This window comes from Taudactylus pleione, unplaced genomic scaffold (genome assembly GCF_031769625.1).
Source record: "Taudactylus pleione unplaced genomic scaffold, aTauple2 ptg000778l, whole genome shotgun sequence".
Taxonomy (NCBI): Eukaryota; Metazoa; Chordata; class Amphibia; order Anura; family Myobatrachidae; genus Taudactylus; species Taudactylus pleione.
Window position 1 is genome coordinate 1240189 of NW_028285180.1, and position 22263 is coordinate 1262451.

General features: G+C 46.9%; 1 protein-coding gene across 1 annotated transcript in view; it reads right to left on the reverse strand.

The window, feature by feature from the left end:
• Positions 1–366: 366 nt before the first annotated feature.
• Positions 367–22263, reverse strand: part of LOC148475113 (serine/threonine-protein kinase PAK 6-like) — a 57442-nt gene continuing 35545 nt past the window's right edge. Inside the window, exons 6-8 of the mRNA XM_088457718.1 lie at positions 19083–19208; positions 14525–14659; positions 367–2372 (exon numbers count right to left, since the gene is read on the reverse strand). Coding sequence (XP_088313844.1) covers positions 2205–2372; positions 14525–14659; positions 19083–19208 — 429 coding nt within the window. The 3' untranslated portion in view covers positions 367–2204. The remainder of the gene's footprint in view (positions 2373–14524; positions 14660–19082; positions 19209–22263) is intronic.

The following is a 22263-nucleotide window of genomic DNA, read 5'->3' on the forward strand; positions in this document are numbered from 1 at the left end:
CAATCATCTTCCAATTTACATTTTGCAAGCTGTGTTTAAAAAATGATAGGAGCTGATTGGTTGGTAATTTATTTGTTACAATTTTATCTCTCTCCCAGCTTTGATACATAGGCCCCTTGGTCCCAGCTGAAGCTTCTCAAATATAAGTGAACTGCAGCTAAATAGCCTAATCTTTCTCTGGCTTCCTGTCTGTGAATGAAACTTACAATTGGTTTATAAAAGACGAATTATCTCTAAAGACAAAAACTTTCTGGAGAATATCTTCTTCCAAGCAGATATCTGGCTGGTGCGGAGAGGAACTGGAGACAGAACAATTGTAATCGTTAAAAAAACAACTATCGGACAGAATAAGCTATAACAGACTTTCAAAGTGTTTTATTAAAACATTTCTGTTCAAAGTGCTTGGTGTTTGTACATAAATAGGTCACACTGGACAGCAGCAGTACAGTACACCTATCTTATGTTCACCAACATGGTCCAGAGAGTATAGTACTGGGCAGAACCCTTTGATGGGTTTTAATCCCTTTTTAGAGAAAGGGGATACGTTGGCACAAAGTAGCACTACAACCCATATATTAAACAATTTCATAATAAAGTTCTAAACTTTCACTTGATCTGAAAAAGTGTGCAGTCCATTTAGAGGCAGGTTTAATGAAGCGCGGAAGCCAACAAAACCCGTTCTACCAACTTCCGCGTGTTAACTCCAGAAGCCTATAGAGGTGCGAGCAGAATCAGCCTACCATAATGGGTGGAAAAATGCACAGACTCAATGTATAGAATTGAATCTGCCCCTCCGTGTCAATTTAAACCAAATGAAATGGGGCAGGATTATACATGATACCCTATCCAGCACAAAATAACAATAGGCTTTCTACAAAATCTGTGAATGTTGCATGTAGACACAATTCCGTCAGATTCATGCCGACATTTCAATCTAACTAGTGGGAAACAAAGTGAATGTAAAAAGTAATTTTAACATGCAAAATGATTGAAAGCTCTCATGGGTGTGCTGTCCTGCATTAGCGTGTGGACAATAACTTTTGAATACTACCATCTGGTGCTATAAAAAAATAATGATCTTTGTATAAAGATTCAGGGTGTGATTTGGTATTATATTGGGGATGTAATTTACTATTTTCGAATACACAAGAGATGCGGATATGTCACAGCATTTGTAATATTAATACAAATTCTTTCTGCTCACTCCTATTTTTAAACATTGCTCCAATCAAATAAAAATATAATCTGCCTGATAGGTATACAGCATGTGGCATGTTCTGTCATCCTCCAAAGCTTCACACTTTAAGAGATACTTATTAAAAGCACACACACATAAGCCAGCTGCACTATGTGAGCAGATAATTTAACATATATAGACGCAAAAGTGCAACTAATTCATATTACACTTAATTGTTTTATATGTATCTCTTCAAACATACCACAAATGAGAAAATCCTTATATTGGCAGCTGACCAGCATGTCACACTTAAAACCAGTCGCCTTCATGTTACAGCTCTTTTGAAGTGACAGCTGTCAGAACGTCCGATTACCTCGCTACCTAGTTTACTCATCTTGTTCAATATTGTTGCAACCAGCTTAGCATTTGTAACTTCTGTAAATGTCCCATTTAGGAGCTATTTATTAGGTTTGGTCTTACATTATATACTGCCTTTTTAACCATTTAAATTCCAAACAAAGGCAACAGCACACTCCAAACCATATACTGTACAGTATTTATTTTGTGTGACCAGCCCCCTGCTGGCTATCTGAGGAAGTGCCAGATGCTGTACTTGGGATACAGAAAATAAGGTGCCTCTGCAGCGGTCTAACGTATATCTTTATATTCCAGTGTAAGAAATAAATCATTTGCCACTCTGATGGCAGTACAGTCAGCATGGAATCTGCTGTACTTTCATGCACTGAAATGGTTAATCACTACTGTAAACAATCACATTTAACCCTGCTGAAAGGTGGAGAGGCCAAATAAGATGCCGCCCTTCCAAATCCAAGTAGACTATTTCTTTTACCACAACCAATACATTTTTATATATCTGCAAAACCAATGATATCTGCAGCACCGCAGTCAGACTCTGGAAGTGGCGTGCATTGCGTTGGGGACATCCGCCACTCAGCCTTCTCTTGTGCTTAGTAGAAGAGGTGGAGCGGCTTCATGAACAGGTTCTGGTATACATGCACATCCAAGGTTAGCAGGTAGAGTTCCTCTTTTGATATTGCTGAATCAGAGGCACCAAGCATTCTGGGAGGCCAGACTGAAGTAGGAAAAAGTGATCCAGGAGTTCCTGGGCTGTTGCCCTCTCTGCGGCTTCCCGTATCAACATTTGCTCCAAGAAATCTCGCAGAATCGGGGACGCCTAGGAAAGAAGCGAAAGCCATCAGCACTAATGCATCATTTCATCTACTGACCCAGCAGCATGATCACCATGTGTGTTTGCAGTGTTACAGTATTTAGCCAGATTATAATTTGTGGGGGCCCCTACCAATAAAATGATCAAAATTCTATACATTACTGGTGATGTTATTAAAAAAGTGTAATGTGTAAGTACTGTCAGCACCACAAATGTGTGGAACACACTGTAGTGCCCAGTTCACGGTATGCCAGAGTGCCCCATCCACATTATACTACAGTCTAGTGCCTCCAGTTCCCATTATACATCCCCACTGCTATTCACTTCCCTGAGATCTCATATTTATTATTTATTTACTTACAGTGCACACAGTTTCCGTAGAGCTCTAACAGGTAATTAGAGTACCCGGAGGAAACTCACGGGGAGAATATACAAACTCCACACCACTGTAAATGGGATCGAACCCAAGACCTAGTGTTGTGAGGCAGTAATGCTGGGAACTTGCAGGCTGCAGCAAGAGCTTAAAGGAGCATCTGCTACACCGATGCTGGTGATACGGCAATGACTGGGGGGCCCTGGGCGACTTCCCTTGGCTGCCCGGTTTATCCGACACTGGTTAATCCTGACGAATGACAGAAGAATATTCCTAATTGCTAGGAGACTTAAACCACACATAACATGGCAAGAAACTAGAATATTTGTGTCTTGTTTCTGAAGACTTCCAGTCATCAACGTATACACTCACCAGGCAGCAAAGGTAACAGGCACCTGCTTTCTTTGGAACTTTCTAATTTAAATGAGAAAGTGGAGATTAGGGGCCTGATTCAGAGGTGGATGGATTTGCAGCCACAACTGTATCTTTATGGCTAATGCTGTGGTCGATGGATTTCATACAGAGACACCCACATGCTACAGGAGGGGCAGCTGCATCTTTACATGGTGCAGACTGTGTAAAAGCAACCTGTATAATTGGCTGTGTGCTAGGGGCAGTGCACAGCCATTTACACATACCGCATTTATACGCCGCACTGTGTAACTGTACATAACCCCCGAGTCCTGGCTATGGTTAGGGGTGTCAGGAGAGGCGTAAGGAAGTTGCTATGGGGAGCCCTTTCAGAAGCTTCTTTACTGCATTTAAGACATATCATTTTCCAGTACAGTAACCTTTATTGTATCGGTGTGGCTTTTTATTAAGTAGAGCAGATTTACATACATCATATATTAGACAGTGCATTGCTTGGGTATTATTAACATCGTTAATAAATGTGGTCCTGCCCAATAATTAACATTATATATATATATATATATAAATCTACAAATCTTCAAACGGGCTCTCAAGACCTACTACTTCATCAAAGCCTTCCAGCTCTCATCCTAACCCACTGTTACTTGCTCCTTCATCCCAGTCTACCCCATCTGTGTCACACCTGTTTGTCTACCCCGCCACTTTAGAATGTAAGATCTCACCAGCAAGGCCCTCAACCCTCTTGTGCTTTTCTTTACTTATACTTTCATCTGCTCCGCACTTGGGCATCTAACACCTGGTTGCTTACGCCCTGTTGCTTAATTGGGTGTTATGATCACGAATGCAGCAATGTATATAAACCTTGTCCTTGTCCTGCATTGTATTGTACTGTAAGTCACTTGTTGCTTGTTCACTTATTTGTCCATGTACTTTGTAAAGCACTGCGGAACACTAATAAATGATAATATAATTAAAATAATAACATAAAATGAGAATCTACTGTACATGATTGAAATGTATGTTGGGCTTTACCTTATGCTGCACATTTTTAAATAAATGTAACTACTTTTCCACTACTTTCTAGTATATATCTTTTTAGGTTGCTTAACAACCATATGATACATTCTTGTATGTATGGTTTTATTGGGTTGGGTATGACATCCCAGCTGGTCAGAATACAGATAGCAGCATCCCGACAGCCAGAATCCTGACACCCATAGAAACAAACGGTAAGTGTTTTCCTAACCCCTACCCTAACCCTCCCTCCAGAGCCGTAACTAGACATTTTGGTGTCCTGTGGCAGAGAAAGCATTGGCGCCCCTGCTCCTCCCATTTTTTAAATAGGGACATAAGATAGTGGACCTGAAAAAGGGCCATGGCTTCATGGGGAAGGGCCAGGGAAGAGATAGGGGAGTATATGGCAAAGATTTCTGGACTGCACACCCTAAATATATATATAATTATAATGGGAGGTGCTACCTGATGAGACAAATTGCAGGCACAAAAACAGACAAATCTCATGTGCACAACTCCAAATTATTAATAATATATAAATGCAATAAAATTTTGCAATCAAGAGGTTTTTAGCATAATCTTGGCCAGGGTTATGGGCCTACCCACCATATCCAGGTAACCTCTGTAGGGTAGGTCCCTAACATACTACGATTCAAATCCAGAGCGCAGGATACCCCCAAACTAGCCCAGCTAAGCCGCCCCAGGGCACCGCCATAGTAAGAAAAGTGCAGTGTGAAAGAGATAGTTAGGAGCAGCTACTGCTGCATATAAAGAATGAAAATAAAAAGTGAGGTACATATATAATAAACAAACAGTGAAGGGTTAAAATGTGTTATAAAAGAAAAATGTGTTATAATGCGGTGCCCTGAAACAGATCAACGAAAGGCAATCCAGGGGGACCCACGCCCCAAAAATGAACCAAAGTTGCACTACAGTATATAAAACTTGTAGGACTTCCCTAGAATTGTGCCTATTACTAGTGTGCATATTCATCACAAGACTCCTTGCTTTTAAACCAATAAGGTAGGGGTGCTAATCCAGACTGAGGACGTCTCCTTTCCTTCAGGTGTGCAATAAAGCACATTAAATGGAGTATATGGGAAAGATTTCTGGACTGCACACCCTAAATATATATATAATGGGAGGTGCTACCTGATGAGACAAATTGCAGGCACAAAAACAGACAAATCTCAGGTGCACAACTCCAAATTAGAAGCGATAGGGGAGGCCAGGAGATGCTGGGGATAAAAGAAGAGGAAGCTACAAGTGAGAATAATAATAAACTGGAAAATTGACAGGCCCAAGCAGCGCCCCCTGCCCGGCAGTGCCCTGTGCCATGGAACTGGTTGTACTACCCTAGTTACGGCCGTACCTCCCTCCCCAATGCCTAACCCTAAGTGTCTAAGCCTACCTCCCCCTTGCTGGAACCTAAACCTAACATCCTCTCCCCGATGCCTAAACCTAACCTCCCCCTTACTGCCTAACCATCCCCTGACACCCTGATACTTACCTTCAGGATGCCGACAGTCAGGATACTGGTGCCCAGGATCCCGACCTGTCGGGATTTCCGCGCCATTATTTAGACCATCGGCATCCCGCACGCCGGGATGCCAACTATATCCCGCTTTCATTATATGCACCATCTTTTGTTGTGTATTGCATTATATACACCCTCTGGTATGTTCAGGTGACACCATCATAGTAAATACACATATACTGCAATTAGGCAGTATTAGGGCAGCACAGATGGTGTAGTGGTTAGCATTACTGCCTCACAGCACTGAGGTCATGGGTTTGATTCCCACTACGGCCCTAACTGTGTGGAGTTTGTATATTCTCCCTGTTCTTTTGTGTGTGTGAGCATGTGGTAGGGAATATAGATTGTAAGTTCCACTGGGGCAGGGACTGATGTGAATGGTCGAATATTCTCTCGGTAAAGAGTTGCGGAATATGTATGCGCTATATAATAGCTGTTAATAAATAAATGACCGCTGACCTTGTGAGGTATAACCTATAATCTGGCTGGTTTACAAAGTTTGATAGCATTGCGGTTTCTGGCCACTAGGTGCCCTCGTAGCTTTGGTGCTCCTATTGTATATCCAAGTGTTATTTATGGAGGATCCCAGACCAGGTAGGTAAAGCCACAACTAATTGCTCTCTGATTCACAAGAGGTAATCAAAACGTAGAGAGGGGATTACTATGTTTGATATATAACGGAATCAGTATGAATGACCGCCGGACTACAGCCGGATGGTTCAAATCCCGACGCCTGCAGCCCGATGGTTCAAAATCCCGACAGTGCAGGTAAGTATACTATCCCTAACCCCTCTCCCCCCTCCACCCCCTAACTCTCCCTTAGGGGTGCCTAACCCTAACCTCCCCCCTAGTGCCTAACCCTAACCTGCCCCCGTTAGTGCCTAAACCTAACCCCCCCTCTCCGCACCCTAAACCTAACCCTCCCAGGGGGGTGCCTAACATCCCCCCCTAGTGCATAAACCTAACCCCCCCCTTCCCCTAGCCTAACCCTAATCTTCTCCGGGAGGGTGCCTAACCCTAAGTTCTCCCGGGGGTCCCTAAACCTAACCCTCCCATCCCTGGCTAAGTGTATACTTTCCCCCGGCTGCAGACGATTGATCCGGCTTCCTGTCGGCGTTGGGAATAACATAGGCGTCGGTATTTCAACGCCCATGTTAAATCCCTTGCCGGGATTCCTGTGTCGGGATTGAGATCCCGTATATAACATGTCGGACTATTCACTGATGATGGCTTAAAGGTATATTGTTATTTTCTTATGAAGTCTGGTAAGTGGCTCTTTAAGCGCTTTTACTTTGTTTTGGATTAAGATATGTGTTACTGAGTGCTGACCAATAAACCTACTATATATGAAGAGTGCACCCCCGCAAATGAATAAGGTTAGTGCAAGATTTTATTTGGTGATACTATGGGGTCTATTCATCATCACTTAATTTCTACAAAAGCCGGTGAAAAGTCACATTTTCACCTAATTTTGTTGAAATTAAGTTACAGGCTCACTCATCATTACTGTAACACAGGAGATATAACTTGTATCTCCTGGTTACAATTCACTCCCGATAATTTCCACAGCCCCCATACTAAAGTATGGGGAGGTAGAAATTATGTAATTCATCCAGTTCCGAAAAAGCATTTTTTTCCAGAACCTGTGAGTGATACTGTACGTCACCGTGAGATGGCGTTCAGCATCCAATACCCATCAGAAGATGCCTTTTACACTGCACCTCAGAGTGCAGTGTAAAAGGCTCTTTCCAGTGCACTGTACCTGCTGCCTTTTGGAGGGAGAGAAGAGCCTGCCCGTCACCGCAGGAAAGAAGCAGGAGGGAGGGTGATTTTGGTGGGCCGGCAGCTGGAATTATTGCAGGGTAGCCGGCGGGCGGGACTGACAGACAAGACCTGGCAGCACGGAGGGGAGAGCGTGGGATTTGTGGACCAGGGACGAATAGCTGTAGAGAGGGGACGCTGAACAGTGGACGCGGTAGCAGAAGGTGAGGGGACTTAGGACACCAGAGAAGAGGAGCCGGCAGGATGGGGGGGGGATTGGATACTGCCAGATGTGTGTATAGGTTGGGCTGCCACTGGGACACGTCCGGCTTTCTGTGTTGAATAAAGGACACATAACAAATCCCGTTTAGAAATGAGGAGTATACATGTTTCTGTAATATAAAAGATAATTTATTGCTATATAGAAAAAAAAGAGATGGGTCTTAAAGCGGAATTGATCCTCCTCTCTTTTCTATTTCTCAATAAATGAATTATCTTTTATACAACATATACATGTATTCTTATTGTTTAATGGGATTTGTTAGGCACACTGGTCCCTCTACCTCTTATACTAAATCTCTTTCTCTAACACACACACACACACACACACACACACACACACACACACACACACACACACACACACACACACACACACACACACACACACACACACACACACACACGTCTATTCATATACAACATGAAGTGGCTACTAAAAGATTTCACTATATATCACATCACATCAATGCGATAGTGATGTTTAGTAGTCATTCATGTATACTTACCTCTCCGATGTCTTCCTGCGCTGTCCGGCCCCTCCGCAATCCCTGTACATAGTGAGAATAGAGACGTATCTGGAGCCCGATATGCCTGCTTCTCACTGTGCATGCCCCGGTGTCCGAGAGCAGCACTTCACGTCACACCTGCTGCAATGGACGCTGGGAAAAGGGGATGGGACCAGCGCCGGGTGCCGTGCAGGCAGCAGGGAAGTATGCAACTTCCCTGCTCTGTTCAGCTTACGGTACAGATTACGCCATTCTCAAGTGGCGAATTTGTGCCGCAGGATAGGGACGGAAAACAAGAGATATGGTAAGAACTTACCTTTGTTATCTCTGTTTCTACGAAGTCCATAGGGTCCACAGGGTTGACCTTGGGGTATAGGTTGGGAACCAAATCCGGGCACCACGCAGTTAAAGCTTTTAGCTCCCAGGATGCACTGGGTCCACTCTCCCTATAACCCCACCCCCAAGCCAGAGGCACCTCAGTTTGTAAGTAGCCAAAGGCCGGAGGAGGAGAGAAAAAGAGAGAGAAAACTGGAACACTCAATAACCATACTCACCGAAATGGGAGACGGAAAACCGGTGACCAGCCACACAGCCCATATGAAGCCAGGTGCGTCAGGGCGGGCGCCCTGTGGACCCTATGGACTTCGTAGAAACAGAGATAACAAAGGTAAGTTCTTACCATATCTCTTGTTTTCTACTTCAGGGTCCATAGGGGGTCCACAGGGTTGACCTTGGGGATGTCCCAAAGCAGTTCAACCAAGGGTGGGGACGCTCCTGTGCTGAGAGGAGAATCCGTCGCCAAAAAGGAAGCATCCTGAGAGGCAAAGGAAACCAATGCCTAGAACCTTAAAAAGGTGTGGACAGAAGACCACGTGGCCACCTAGTAAGGTAAAACAGCCGAGGCGCCACAGCGAGCCGCACACATGGCCCGAGAAAAAACAAGCATCAACAACAGGAAGGCCTACCCATGGGTAGGCCCCTGAGGAAGACCTACGAGGCCATCCAGCCAACATTTGGTTATAGGCCGGCCATCCTTTCCTGTGAAAACCAGAAATCTCAGACCACCAATAAGGAGTCCGATTTCCGTAAGGAACCTGAACGGATCACAAAAATCCAAAGAGGCCAGACCACAGTCAATGAGGCCACACCAGCCGAGAGGACTGGGGACAGAATGGCCGTACCATAAGTTCCAGAATAATATGGAACCTGAAAACCACTAAGAAGCAACACAGGGCGAGAGCAACTCCCACCCTGACATGATGCCCTCCAGAAGAGGGAGCCACATGAGAACGCTCCCAATTCAGACACTCTCCTGGTTGATATAAACACCCTGAGAGAAAGAGAGAGCCTAAGCAATAGACCATGTAATGGCTATCACAACCAGCGGTTCCATTGACTGTCCCCGGAGGTAACGAAGAACCACTACTTACTCCCCAGGAGTCCCTAGGGAGGACAAATGGAGGCATAATCAAGAAAACACTCCAAAGGATGAACTGGATACCAGAGTGGAGCAATTCCATATCTTAACCATACTGACAGTGTAGAGATCCGCACTGTCAGGAAGACCAGGCCAAGTGTGAAACCCAAGCCAGCCGGAAGGAATGCCAGAATATCTGGAAATCCTGGACACCGGAGGATTGTATCGACAGGTACAATACCATAAGATTTATGGCTGCCACAGTTTGTGGTAGGTCCCAGCAAAAGCTGATCCATGTGCTCTAATCATTCCAACGATGACAAAGCCAGGGAAGCCGTAAGACCACTGTAAGGACACAGTCAAAGACAAACGACCCAGGTCCAAGGCAAAACCAAAGACCCTGAGACAACAGGTCCGGGCAGTGAAGCATCAGGGATGGAGTATCGATGTAGAGACTCCGAAGATCCAAGTACCCCTGACATCTGGGGCAATCAGGAGCCACCAGCAGGAAAGCATCTCCGTCTCGATTGAAAACACTTCCAAAGACCTTGAGGAAGAAGGGAGACCGGAGAACACAGGTACACAAAGTGGAAGGACCACTTCACCGACAAAGAGTCGCTGAAGGTTGCTTCAGAATCCCCAAAGCTGAACTGTAACACCATAGTGTGATAAAGTCAGAAGGCCATGAGGGTCACCTCAGGGGGGCCCCCCCTGCTCACCAGGAGATGAAACCTCTCTTGGGGAAGAGACTAGTCCCCGGGATGCACGTCGTGACGGCTGAGGACTCCCGCTTCCCAATGGAGAGCTCCTGAAATGAACGCTGCCGAGATGGTCGGGAGGAGACCCTCGGACTATGTCCGAATATGTGACATACCTGTCATTGCCACCCAACGAACAGTGTTGCTAAAAAGGAAGCCACTGTCCTGACCCTGTCGGACTGAACCTTTTCAGGTTCACCGGGAAACAAGAGTTATGCCAGAGTAAGTTAATTGACAGGGTGGAATCGACAGACGTCCAACTGCACTGAAAAGGATTCGATCCAGACACTGTCCATAGCAAAGAAAACCCTGGACGAGATGGCCATAGCCACCCGGACAGGGACCGACTTGCCTCCGGAGAGAGCATCATCGTTTGAACAGTTATCCGACAGAAAAAAACTCATTCCATCTGGAGATGAGCCAATTATGGAAAGGCCTGGAATGGAACTGAGCCCATTCCACCATGCATCCCAGAGTGTAAAGACATCTGTCGACTGCGCAGACAACCATGTACTCCTAATGGAAGAGAGGAGATTCCGTCTTACGCCAGAAGAATTCTCAGATTCTGAGAATCCAGCAGGGATCCTAGATGAAGAATACCCAGAGAGGGATGCAGGGAGGACTTTTTCCCCGTTGATTAAACGTCTGCACCCTGAAGAAGCCACAGTCATCCTGACCTGGCCGTAAAGTACCCCGGTGATCCCGCTAAGAGCAGGAGGCCGTCCAGGTACAGGAGCATTGGGATATACTGAACAGAAGAACTGTCAGAAAATCCAAAACGCTGGTAAACCCCTGTGGGGCTGAGGACAGTCCCAACAGGCAGAGCCCGAAAAATTGTAAGTGTTGCTGTGATACAGCAAACCTCAGCCCATGCTGAGGAAAGGTCTCTGTAAGTACCCGTAGGCACGCGTCCTGTATATCCAGTGATACCATAAAGTCCCCAGGTTCCAAACATCGTATGATGGAGCATAGGGATTTCCTCCTGAGCCCAGGTAGCTTTAGGAACTGGTTCAGGGAATTGAGACAGAGAATAGGCCAAAGAGGACCATTCAGCCACCGCACCAGAAAGAAAGCAGAACAACCAGTCCCTCACTGAGATAGTGGGGATGGCCTAATTAGCTCCGCTTACCGCAACAACTGCATAGCTTTCTGGATCTGTAAGGCCCTTGTAAAGAGGGCGTACCCTCCTACCCACGTAGCCGCGGCAACTTGACACTAATACCGGGCGAACTGAGAAAATCGGTATCTCCCAGTTGTAGGCCTGTCCCGTCAGGCTGAAGAGATATCCGTAGGTTCAGAAGCAGGATCGGCTGGCAGTCCAGGCCTGCTCGGTACTGGATATGTCGGCCCTTGTAGATGCCGACAGTCTACGAAGAAACAGACCTTTAGGCTGACCCAGAGGACAAAAAAGACTTAACAGACTTAGTCTGAGGCCTTGTAGTGGGCATAGCTGAAAGCGGTAAACTTGTCGTTAGTAATACTGCCAATGTTACTACAATCTTGTCAAGGTCAGGACCAAACAATATCAACCCTAAAGATGGTATCTGCACCTCTGCATTCCCAGAGCGCAGCCATAGGGTATTACGGAGGATACAGTCGCAGCCGGAACTCTGAAAGTTAGGAGACTGGTATCCAATATAGGCATTTCCACCTATGACAACAGCATATATTACGTGAGCGACCAAATACATTTGAACCCCCGACGTGTTGGAGGGGAAAAAACGTTACAAATGCATCAACCCAATATGCAATAGTATTAACCAACCATGCTATAGCCATGGTAGGATGGGTAACAACTCCTGAAAGCAAGTATACTGATTTCAGGCAGAGTTACCACCTACGGATCCGAAGAATCCGACCACGCAGGAATGGGAGGCGTAGTAACGTCTGTAATCAGACGAGTAACACGCCCATCCCCCCCAGGAGGGGCTCGTGATGACCCTCAGGGAATTTGGGACAGGAGGCCAAACACTGTTGTAACACCTCCTATCTGGCAACAGCCAGAGTCCCGCTATGCGATCCACCCGCTAGTCAGCAACAGGGAACCCGAAGGCACGCAATACTGAGGGTGTATGATACAGGTGCAGGTCAACATTCACTCTAACCAGAATGGACCTGCTACCAGCCCTAAAGCAGGGATAATAATACCTGAAATAGGCTTCCCCCCGTGTAAGAGGGAAAGAGCCCCGAACAGTACCCAGTTCACGGCAGAGCCAACTGGGAAGTAACCACAGGGCGTCAACCACGCCGATTAGCGTTTCGTAGAAAACGACATCCACCCAGGGTGGCTGTTGTGGTAATCCCTGCAAGGGGAATGACAGACTATTGTGGCACCAGGGGGAATTCATATACTGCGAAAAACCCCTGCAGGGAGCGGTAGTCTGTGTCACAGGGGAAGAGTGCAAGAAGCTGCGAGATACCCTGAGATGAAAAGGGCAGTATGGTGAAGTAACCCCAAGTGAGGTACAACAATGGGGCCCGCCCGGCGATCCGCAATTGAGAGGATCCCGAGAAAACAAACCGCCCAAGGGGGTCGTGAAAGAGGCCAGCACCAGATGACGCCACATACAGAACCCTTTATGAGTCAAATCCTCCGCACTAACACCTGCAGCACATGACTTGCAGGATAGTAAAAATGGGTGCAGTATAACGCTCTATCTCCTGGTCAGACATATCTGACCAATCTTGGCGGAAATATTAAGCAGCGCTATACTGGTCCTGACTGATGCCAAAAATTAGCTGCAGGGACCCATTTTCAGCGTATGCAACACACAGTTCCATCTAAAATATGGCAACGTGCAGCACGCAACAGTATGTGACAAACCACACAAATATTAACAAGTATATAAATGTGAGGTCTCAGAACCACCCTAAGTACAGCTGTATTAGGGCAGATAAAGAAAAGGGATAGATATACACTGACAGGTGAGAGAATAAAGTACAGTCAGCACTAGCATAAGTCACATACAATGCAGATATATACATATATACATAAACATGTCATATAATATACTGCACTATTACACTGCATTCAACTGCCCAGATTCAGTGTCTGGGAAGGCTACAGTGCTGTGTACACTGACCTGATGGTGAGGTACGCAGGGGGACTGGACTCACTGCCATCTCCAGAGATTTCTGCTGCACCACAGAGATAAAATGGCCGCTGGAGACCTCAGAAGAAGCGTGGCCCGCGGAGGAAGCAGCTCAGCGACGCCAGACTATGGATACTGAAAGGCGCGCTGAGCTGAGGGGAGGAGCCGCTGTAACAGGGAAGGCTGCCTCCCCTGGCCGGCTATTAACCCCCGGGACGCCGGCTCCCTGCACCGATCGTTAAGTCCCAGGTGGTCTAGTGGACACACGGGGTATGGGGGGCCCGCCACCACTGCCGGCGCCTCCGGTCTGTCCCCTGAGACCGGAGGCACAGGACTGCATTTGAATGCGCGGATCACCGCAAGCGGTGATCCGCGACCTTACCTGCTCCCCGTGGATCCGGCAGCAGTCCTGGGCGCCCACAGAGTCTGGCTAGTACAGACTCTGGGGTCCCGCTGAGATCCCCAGATCTGTACTGGCGTCTCAGCGCCAGCGGGGTGACGGAGCGGCAGCTTAGACGTCCTATGGACAGTCCGACGCTGCCGCTCTGAAGAGTCCAAAGTCCATGGAAAAAACTTTGTCCCTAAAAAAATAAAATAAGCTTAGGGGCTGCTAATCAGCTCCCCCTGCGCTAACGGTGACCCGACTCCGGCCGGGCACCAACTTAAACTGAGGTGCCTCTGGCTTGGGGGTGGGGTTATAGGGAGAGTGGACCCAGTGCATCCTGGGAGCTAAAAGCTTTAACTGCGTGGTGCCCGGATTTGGTTCCCAACCTATACCCCAAGGTCAACCCTGTGGACCCCCTATGGACCCTGAAGTAGAAAGCTGAGCTTTCCGTTCCTTTAAGAATCGCACTAATCATACAAAGGAATGGTGATGCGATCCAGGTATAGATCGGGTACACCGCTGGAGAAATATTACCACTTCTCCAGGGTAACTTGCTCCATGAATGGCACGAAGCAGAGACGAGCCCTGATTTCAGCTAAACAGGGCTCTTCTCTGCTTCATGAATAGACCCGATAGATGGCTATTAGGGTTTGTCACTCACTTTGTGAGAGTTCCTCATTTTAGGAGGTGGGCTGTCACGCAACATTTTCATGGCCTGTACAGGAGAGTCACTGAAATACGGAGGCTCGCCATCCACCATCTCAATCACCATGATCCCCAGAGACCAGATATCCACCTGAGGGAACACGAAGAGGATAAAGGAGGTAACGTCATTATGATAAGCTGTACAATACAGATAAATGGCTTAGTAATGCTTAGTCTGTAAGATTTCTGTGACATGGAAACATCACAAGTCACAGCTAGACTCAATGGCAAATAAAACGTGATTGCAGTTTGACAACAATAGCCATTAGCCCATGAAGAAGAGAGAAGTAACTCCCAAACGCCCAATATACAGGTAAAGTAGGCGACCCAAACAGGGCTGGCTCCAGGGGTCGGAGCACCCTGTGCCGGCCCTCTCCAGTGTGCCCTATGCTCGTGCACAGCGTAGAAAGTGGGTGTGTGGCCTAATTACCATAGGCCACACCCCCTATGTGACGTTATTAGGGGGCGTGCCCGCCTCCAAATTACGTCAGGCTGGGGGGAGCCTGGCTAGCTGGGTTTCCCACCAGCCCCTCTCCCGGCACTGAATGGATGTCGCTCGCATGCGCGCAGCATCCATTCAGAGTCTCCGGGGTCCGGCACCGCCACACAGCTGCGGCAGTGGGGGTTCCGAACCTCCCGATTTGACCACCAGCAGGCCACTTCGGCCCACGGGTGGAAATAGGGTTGTTGGGGAGGGGTGCTCCCTCTATGGGTGGCACCCCTGTGCACCCCTAGAGCCGGCCCTGCTCCCAAATCTGCTACAGAGACAGCAGAGCAGTCCTAAGGGCATCTAATCAAATGGGAGACACTGTCCTAGTAATGCTGGAGCAAGATATTTATATACCAACAACAGGGGCTCACAGTCCCATTCCTGCCTAGGTTGTATCTACGAGAATCTCAGTTTAGATAGTATCATTGAACCTTGTTCTATTTTGTTATGTCATTTTACAAATGACATTTTCAGCAACTCAACTGCCTTATAATAAGTGGTCCAAGGGGGTGTAATGGAGGATGCTAGAAATACATTCCATTCTTTATGTATGACATAGTCCAGGGGTTCCCAAACTTGGTCTTTAAGGCATCCTACCAGTCCAGATTTTAAGAATATCCATGCTTGGCATGATTCCATTGGTACCTCAGACATTTTGATGTAACAATTTGGGCTAAAACATGGAAATCCTTATAACTGAGGTGTATCTTGTCAGAAGGAAGGAGACCAAGAAGGTGATCAGATGTGCAAAGGCACAGGCTGAAGAAAAAATGGCCAAGTCAGTAAGTAAAGGGGCCAAAACTTTTTTTTTTAAGTATATAAATGAAAGAAGAAAATCAAATGGTGGAATAATAAGAATGAAGACAGACAGTGAGAGTCTTGTGTAGGGAGACAAGGCCATAGCAGATCATCTAAGGAAAAGGTCCTAACAGAACTGACAAAACTGAAAGTGGATAAATCAATGGGGCCTGATGGGATACATCCAAGGATACTAAATGAGCTTAAAGGGGTGCTGGTAACACCATTAACTGAATTATTCAACCACAGTGCCGTAACTAGACTTTTTGGTGCCCTGTGCCAGAAAGAGCATTGGCGCCCCCCTCATTTTAGAAAGGGACATAATGCACCCAAAAAAAGGCCATGGCTTCATGGGGAAGGGCCAGGGAATAGATAGGGGAGGCCAGGAGATGCTGGGGATGAAATAAGAGGAAGGTACAAGCAAGAATGATAATAAACAGAAATTTGACAGGCCCAAACAGTGCCCCCTGACCTGTGGTGCCCTGTGCGATGGCACCGGCCGCACTACCCTAGCTACGGCCCTGTTCAACCAGTCACTAGCTACAGGAGTAATTCTAGAGGACTGGAAAAGAGCTAATGTAGTCGTCCCACTGCACAAAAGTGGAAGCAAGGAAAAGGCAAGTAACTACTGACCAGTGAGCCTTACATCAGTAGTAGGGAAAGTAATGGAATCACTATTAAAGAAAGACTTGTGGAACATCTCAAATCCAACAATTTATAGGATCCCAAACAGCATGGGTTTACTAGGGGGAGATCATGCCAAACAAATCTTATTGATTTTTTTTGACTAGGTGACTAAAGTAATAGATCAATTGGGGGCCGTAGATGTAGCTTATCTAGACTTTAGTAAGGCTTTTGACACGGCCCCACATCGCAGACTGATAAATAAACTTGAAAACTTGGGACTGGATTCTAAGATGGTTAAATGGATAAAAACTTGGTTGCATAATAGGAAACAGAGAGTTGTAGTAAATTGAGTGCAGTCTCGGGAAGGAATTGTGACAAGTGGTGTACCCCAAGGTTCTGTACTTGGACCAGTGCTTTTTAATATATTTGTTGGTGACATTGCAAATGGTATTAAAGGGAAAGTATGCCTTTTTGCAGATGACACAAAAATATGCAACAGGGTAGACAAATGATGGAGGATCTGGGTAGACTACAGGAATGGTCAAGAACATGGCAACTACAGTTTAATGCTAAAAAATGCAAAATTATGCACTTGGGTCTCAAGAACCCAAAAGCTAAATATAGTATTGAGGGTACTCTAATGGAAATTACATAGGAGGAAAGGGATTTAGGAGTCACTATTTCAGATGCTTTAAAGGCAGTGTAACAAAGCATTAAGAAAGGTAAGTCAGATGCTTGGTTGCATAGGGAGAGGAATCAGTAGCAGGAAGAAAGAAGCAATAATGCCACTGTATAGGTCACTGGTACGGCCTCATCTAGAATACTGTACTCAGGGCCTGATTCAGAGCCGTTCGCTATTTGTGGTCGTTCGTTCAAAAACAAGGGGTGGCTATTCAAATGATCCGTTCGCAAATTGCAGTCTGTTCCCACCTCTAAGTCTGAACGAGCGAGCAAAACATACGCTCGTTTATTTGATAAAAACACCCCCTGGCCGCACGCACCATACGTCATGTCCGCTATTTATTAGATTAATCGAGTACATCGTACAGCGTATGAACTGCTCGCTATTCTTGTGGTTGGTGTTTTCAACCGCTATTTTGCGAGCAGTTCTGAGTTTAAAAAAACCAAGTGACGTGGTCAATGACGCTGCTGTATTAATTATGCACTCCCTTAAAACGCCCGTTTTGACCTTTAAGCACGCCTGCGTTCTGATCTCCACTCCCCGTTTTCAAGCACCTTCCCCTGTTACCACCCACATACGCCTCATTCTGTCACTCAAAATAGCAGGCCCTCGCTATATTGCGTACCAACGATTTTCGGCCGCACTGACTGGTTCGCGCATGCGTACTAAAAACCGTACGCATGCACAGATGTGCGAACATCGCTCGGAACGAGCGTACTGCCGCTAGCGAGTGGCTCTGAATGAGGGCCTCAGTTCTGGAGGCCATATCTCCAGAAAGATATAAATACATTAGAGACTGTACAAAGAAGGGCAACTAAAATGGTGCAAGGTCTACACCACAAAACGTACCAGGAAAGACAAAGAGATCTCAATATGTATAGTCTGGAGCAGAGAAGGGAAAAGGGGGACATGATAGAAATGTTCAAATATATAATAGGTTTTAACAAGGTGCAGGAGGGAGACATTCTCCAAAAGAAGAGAAGTACAGTACTAAAATATGAGGACATGCACTGAGACTGGAGGGAGGTTGATTCAAAGGAAATTTGAGGAAAAATTACTTCACAGAAAGGGTAGTAGATAAGTGGAATAGCCGCCCATCAGAGGAGGTAGAGGCTAAGACAACAGAACAATTTAAACATGCTTGGGATAGGCATAAGGATATCCTTACAAAGAACTGAGGATCACATAGGGTTGAGGTTACCAAAAGGTAACAAAGGGCAGACTAGATGGACCAAGTGGTTCTTATCTGCCGTCAAATTCTATGTTTCTATGTAACCTGCACTGCTAGCAGGGGCGTATCTATAATGGGTGCAGGGTGTGTGGGGCCCACACCGCACACCCATAGGTAATTATACTTACCTATCCGCTGATTCCCGAACTGCTGCTCCGCAGAGCCGGACCGGCGCTGTAGAGCAGCAACCACTCACTGGGAAAATGGCGGCAGCCATTTTCCCAGTGATCTGCGCATGCGCAGAAAAAATGTCCCCGGGAAAGTAGGCGCGGGCGCTATTTTCCCGGATACTCACGGATGCGCTGTAGACTCGCGGATGAGCTGTGGCAATTAGTGCCACTGAGCCGCCATAAGAGAGGAGGGGGCCCAAACGGAGGCTGCACACGGGCCCCCTCCTCTCTTAAACGCCACTGGTTGCTAGGGTGCACTGAAAACCGAATTTGGGAACCACTGCCATAGTCTATTGATGGTAGGAAGCAAGGAGGGAGGGGAGGTTCCGGATCGTTACAGTGAGCAGCGATCTGAAACTTTGTGGCACCTAAGATGTATCTGATTAGTTTGGCTATAGGTTTGGAGGTCTTCAGAAGGGGACGAGGGAGTATCTGGATCTCGGGTGATTGGGCCTCTTTATTTTTGGTTATGCCCCTGAGTGCTGAGGCAATTTTTAAGTCATATCAACTACTTACCTCTGTGCCATACGCAGACCTTATAATGACCTCTGGTGCCATCCAGTATGGTGTGCCTACTAACGACTTCCTCTTTGGAACATCTTTGCTAATTTGAGCACAAAATCCAAAATCAGAAAGCTTTACCTGCAAAACAAAAGTCCAAACTTATATAAATGAATAGGACCATGTATAACAGTGGTGTATCTGATGAAACATGGAAATCTGGCCTGATTGCTAAATGTCTGTATCAGAGGTTCCCAAACACAGTCCTCAAGGCTCCCCAACAGCTCAGGTTTTAGAGGTGTCCATTGTTGAGCACAGGTGGTTAAATCAAATTGACTGAGGTACTAATTAATTCACCTGTGCTCAACCATGGATATCTCTAAAACCTGAACTGTTGGGGAGCCTTGAGGACCGCATTTGGGAACCTCAGGTCTATATCATTGGCAAAATGAGACAGATCGGGCCATTTGGTAGAAGGATATTGGTGGTCTGTGATGCAGCATATATGAGCATATCTGGACTGATTCACTTTAGTTTTTGGAAAACTTCTCTTAATAGAACCTTCCCTGTGTAGTGAATAGGGGTGTAGGTTGTTCCCCTCAAGGACTGTACCTGAAGCTGTGTTGTCAATCGTGCCACATGCTGAAGGACTCAAATCTGTTCAGTTATCTCCACTAGAGCTCCATAGAGCTGTAATGGATTGTAAAACTTATCTGTGAGCTGCACATGCATATGGCTCAGTGTTTTCCCCAGAAAATGTTTCCAGCCAGGTGACATCAAGAAGTAGCCGGGTGGGGGACTTCACAATAATAATAAGATATATGGTAAGACCTTACCTTTTTATCTCTATTTCTACGAAGTCCATAGGGATCCACAGGAGACCTTGGGGGTATAGGTTGATGACATCAGTCGTCGAGCACCTCAATAGTTACATTTGTGCTCCCAGGATGCACCGGGCTCCTCTCCTATACCCCACACCCAGACCAAGGCACCTCAGTTTTGTGCCAATGGCCGGAGGAGGAGAAGAGAGAAGGAAGAAATTCTGGAATACTCAAGTATCACATTCTCACATACAGAAGGAGATGGAAAACTGGTGACCAGAACACAGCCCATCTGCAGCACAGGTACGACAACACGGGAGTCCTGTGGATCCCTATGGACTTCGTAGAAATAGAGATAACAAAGGTAAGGTCTTACCATATCTCTTCTTTTCTACTGCAGGGTTCATAGGGCTCCACAGGAGACCTCGGGGATGTCCACAGCAGTCTCCTTAAGTGTGGGGACGCTCCTGTGCAGAAAGAAGAATCCGCTGACTGAAGGAAGCATCCTGAGAGGCAAAGGTATCAAATGCATAATACCTTATGAATGTATGGACAGTAGACCACGTGGCCACCTTGCACAGCTGAACAGCAGAGGCACCACGATGAGCTGCCCACGAAGGACCCACAGACCGAGTAGAATGAGCCTTAACAGAGGACGGTACAGGAAGGTAAGCCTCTGAAATTGCCAGGCGAATCCAGCCTGCCAAAGTCTGCATAGTGGCAGGCCATCCTTTCTTTCGGAAACCAAAAAGGACAAACAACAAGTCCGACTTCTGAAATGAGTTGGTATGGTCCACATAAGTTTGTAGAGCACGTACCACATCCAAAGAGGCCTCACCAGCTGAAAGGTCTGGGGAGTTAAAAGCTGGCACTACAATTTCCTCAGTAATGTGGAAGCTGGATACAACCTTAGGTAGGAAACCAGGGCGAGTACGAAGAACCGCCCTGTCCCTATGAAAAATCAGAAAGGGAGGGCGACATGAAAGAGCCCCCCAAATCTGACACCCTTCTGGCCAAAGCAACGGCTAGAAAAACACAGTTTTAATTGTGAGCCATTTTAAAATCCACTGAGCCCAGTGGTTCAAATGGCGGTCCTTGTAGAGCCCTAAGGACCACAGTCAAATCCCAAGGAGCCAACGGTGGGATAAAGGGAGGTTGGATGCGAAGCACACCTTGCATAAAGGTGTGTACATCCGGAAGAGTAGCAATCCTACGGTGAAACAGTACTGACAGGGCAGAAACCTGCACCTTCAGAGAAGCAAGGCGAAGCCCGTGATCTAAGCCCGGCCTGTAGGAATGCCAAAATCCTGGATAATCCAAATGTCTGATGATTATAACGTCTGGGGCGACACCATTCAAAGAAGGCTTGCGAGCTCTGAGCATGGTGTTCACCACCGAGCTAGAAAAACCCCTGGAACTCAAGAGGGCAGTCTCAAGAGCCACGCCGTCAAAGACAGACGACTCAGGTCCAGGTAGAGGCAAGGACCTTGGGGACAACAGGTCCGGACGTTGAGGCAACATAATCGGAGTGTCTATGGATAGACTCCGAAGATCTGCGTACCAGTGACATCTGGGCCACGCTGGAGCTACCAGCAGTAGCATACCTCCTTCTTGCTTGAACTTCCGAATCACCCGAGGCAGAAGGTAGAATGGAGGAAACAGGTACGCGAACTGGAAGGTCCATTTGACCGACAAAGCGTCTACCAGCAGAGCCCCCACGTCTCTTGTTCTTGAGCCGTACCTTGGCAACTTGTGGTTGTGCCGAGATGCCATTAGATCTACTTCGGGAAGTCCCCATTTGTTCACCAGAAGCTGAAATACTTCCTGGTGAAGTGACCATTCCCCTGGGTGTACATCGTGATGGCTTAGGAAGTCCGCTTCCCAGTTCAGGACTCCCGGGATAAACACTGCCGATATGGCTGGGACATTTTTCTCCACCCAAGTCAGGATGCGGGACACTTCCATTAGTTCTGCCTGACTTCGAGTGCCTCCTTGGCGGTTTATGTAGGCCACTGTTGTGACGTTGTCTGACTGGACTTGCATGGGTTTTCTGTGAAGTATGAGCCTTGCTTCTGAAGAGCCCTTAGGACCACCCTGAGTTCCAATATGTTTATTGGAAGCACGGACTCCTCTATTGTCCACCTTCCCTGGAAGAGGTGTGAACCAGTCACTGCACCCCAACCACAGGGACAGGCGTCCGTTGTCAGAAGGACCCACTCCGGGATCCAAAAGGGGCAGCCCTTGGCAAGGTGACTTGTGTGGAGCCACCAACTCAGAGACAGACGTACCTCCGGAGACAGTACAGTACCAATGTCTGGGTTCGGATCCGGTGTGGAGATCAGTCCCATCTGGAAAGAATCAGGGCTTCATTCAGA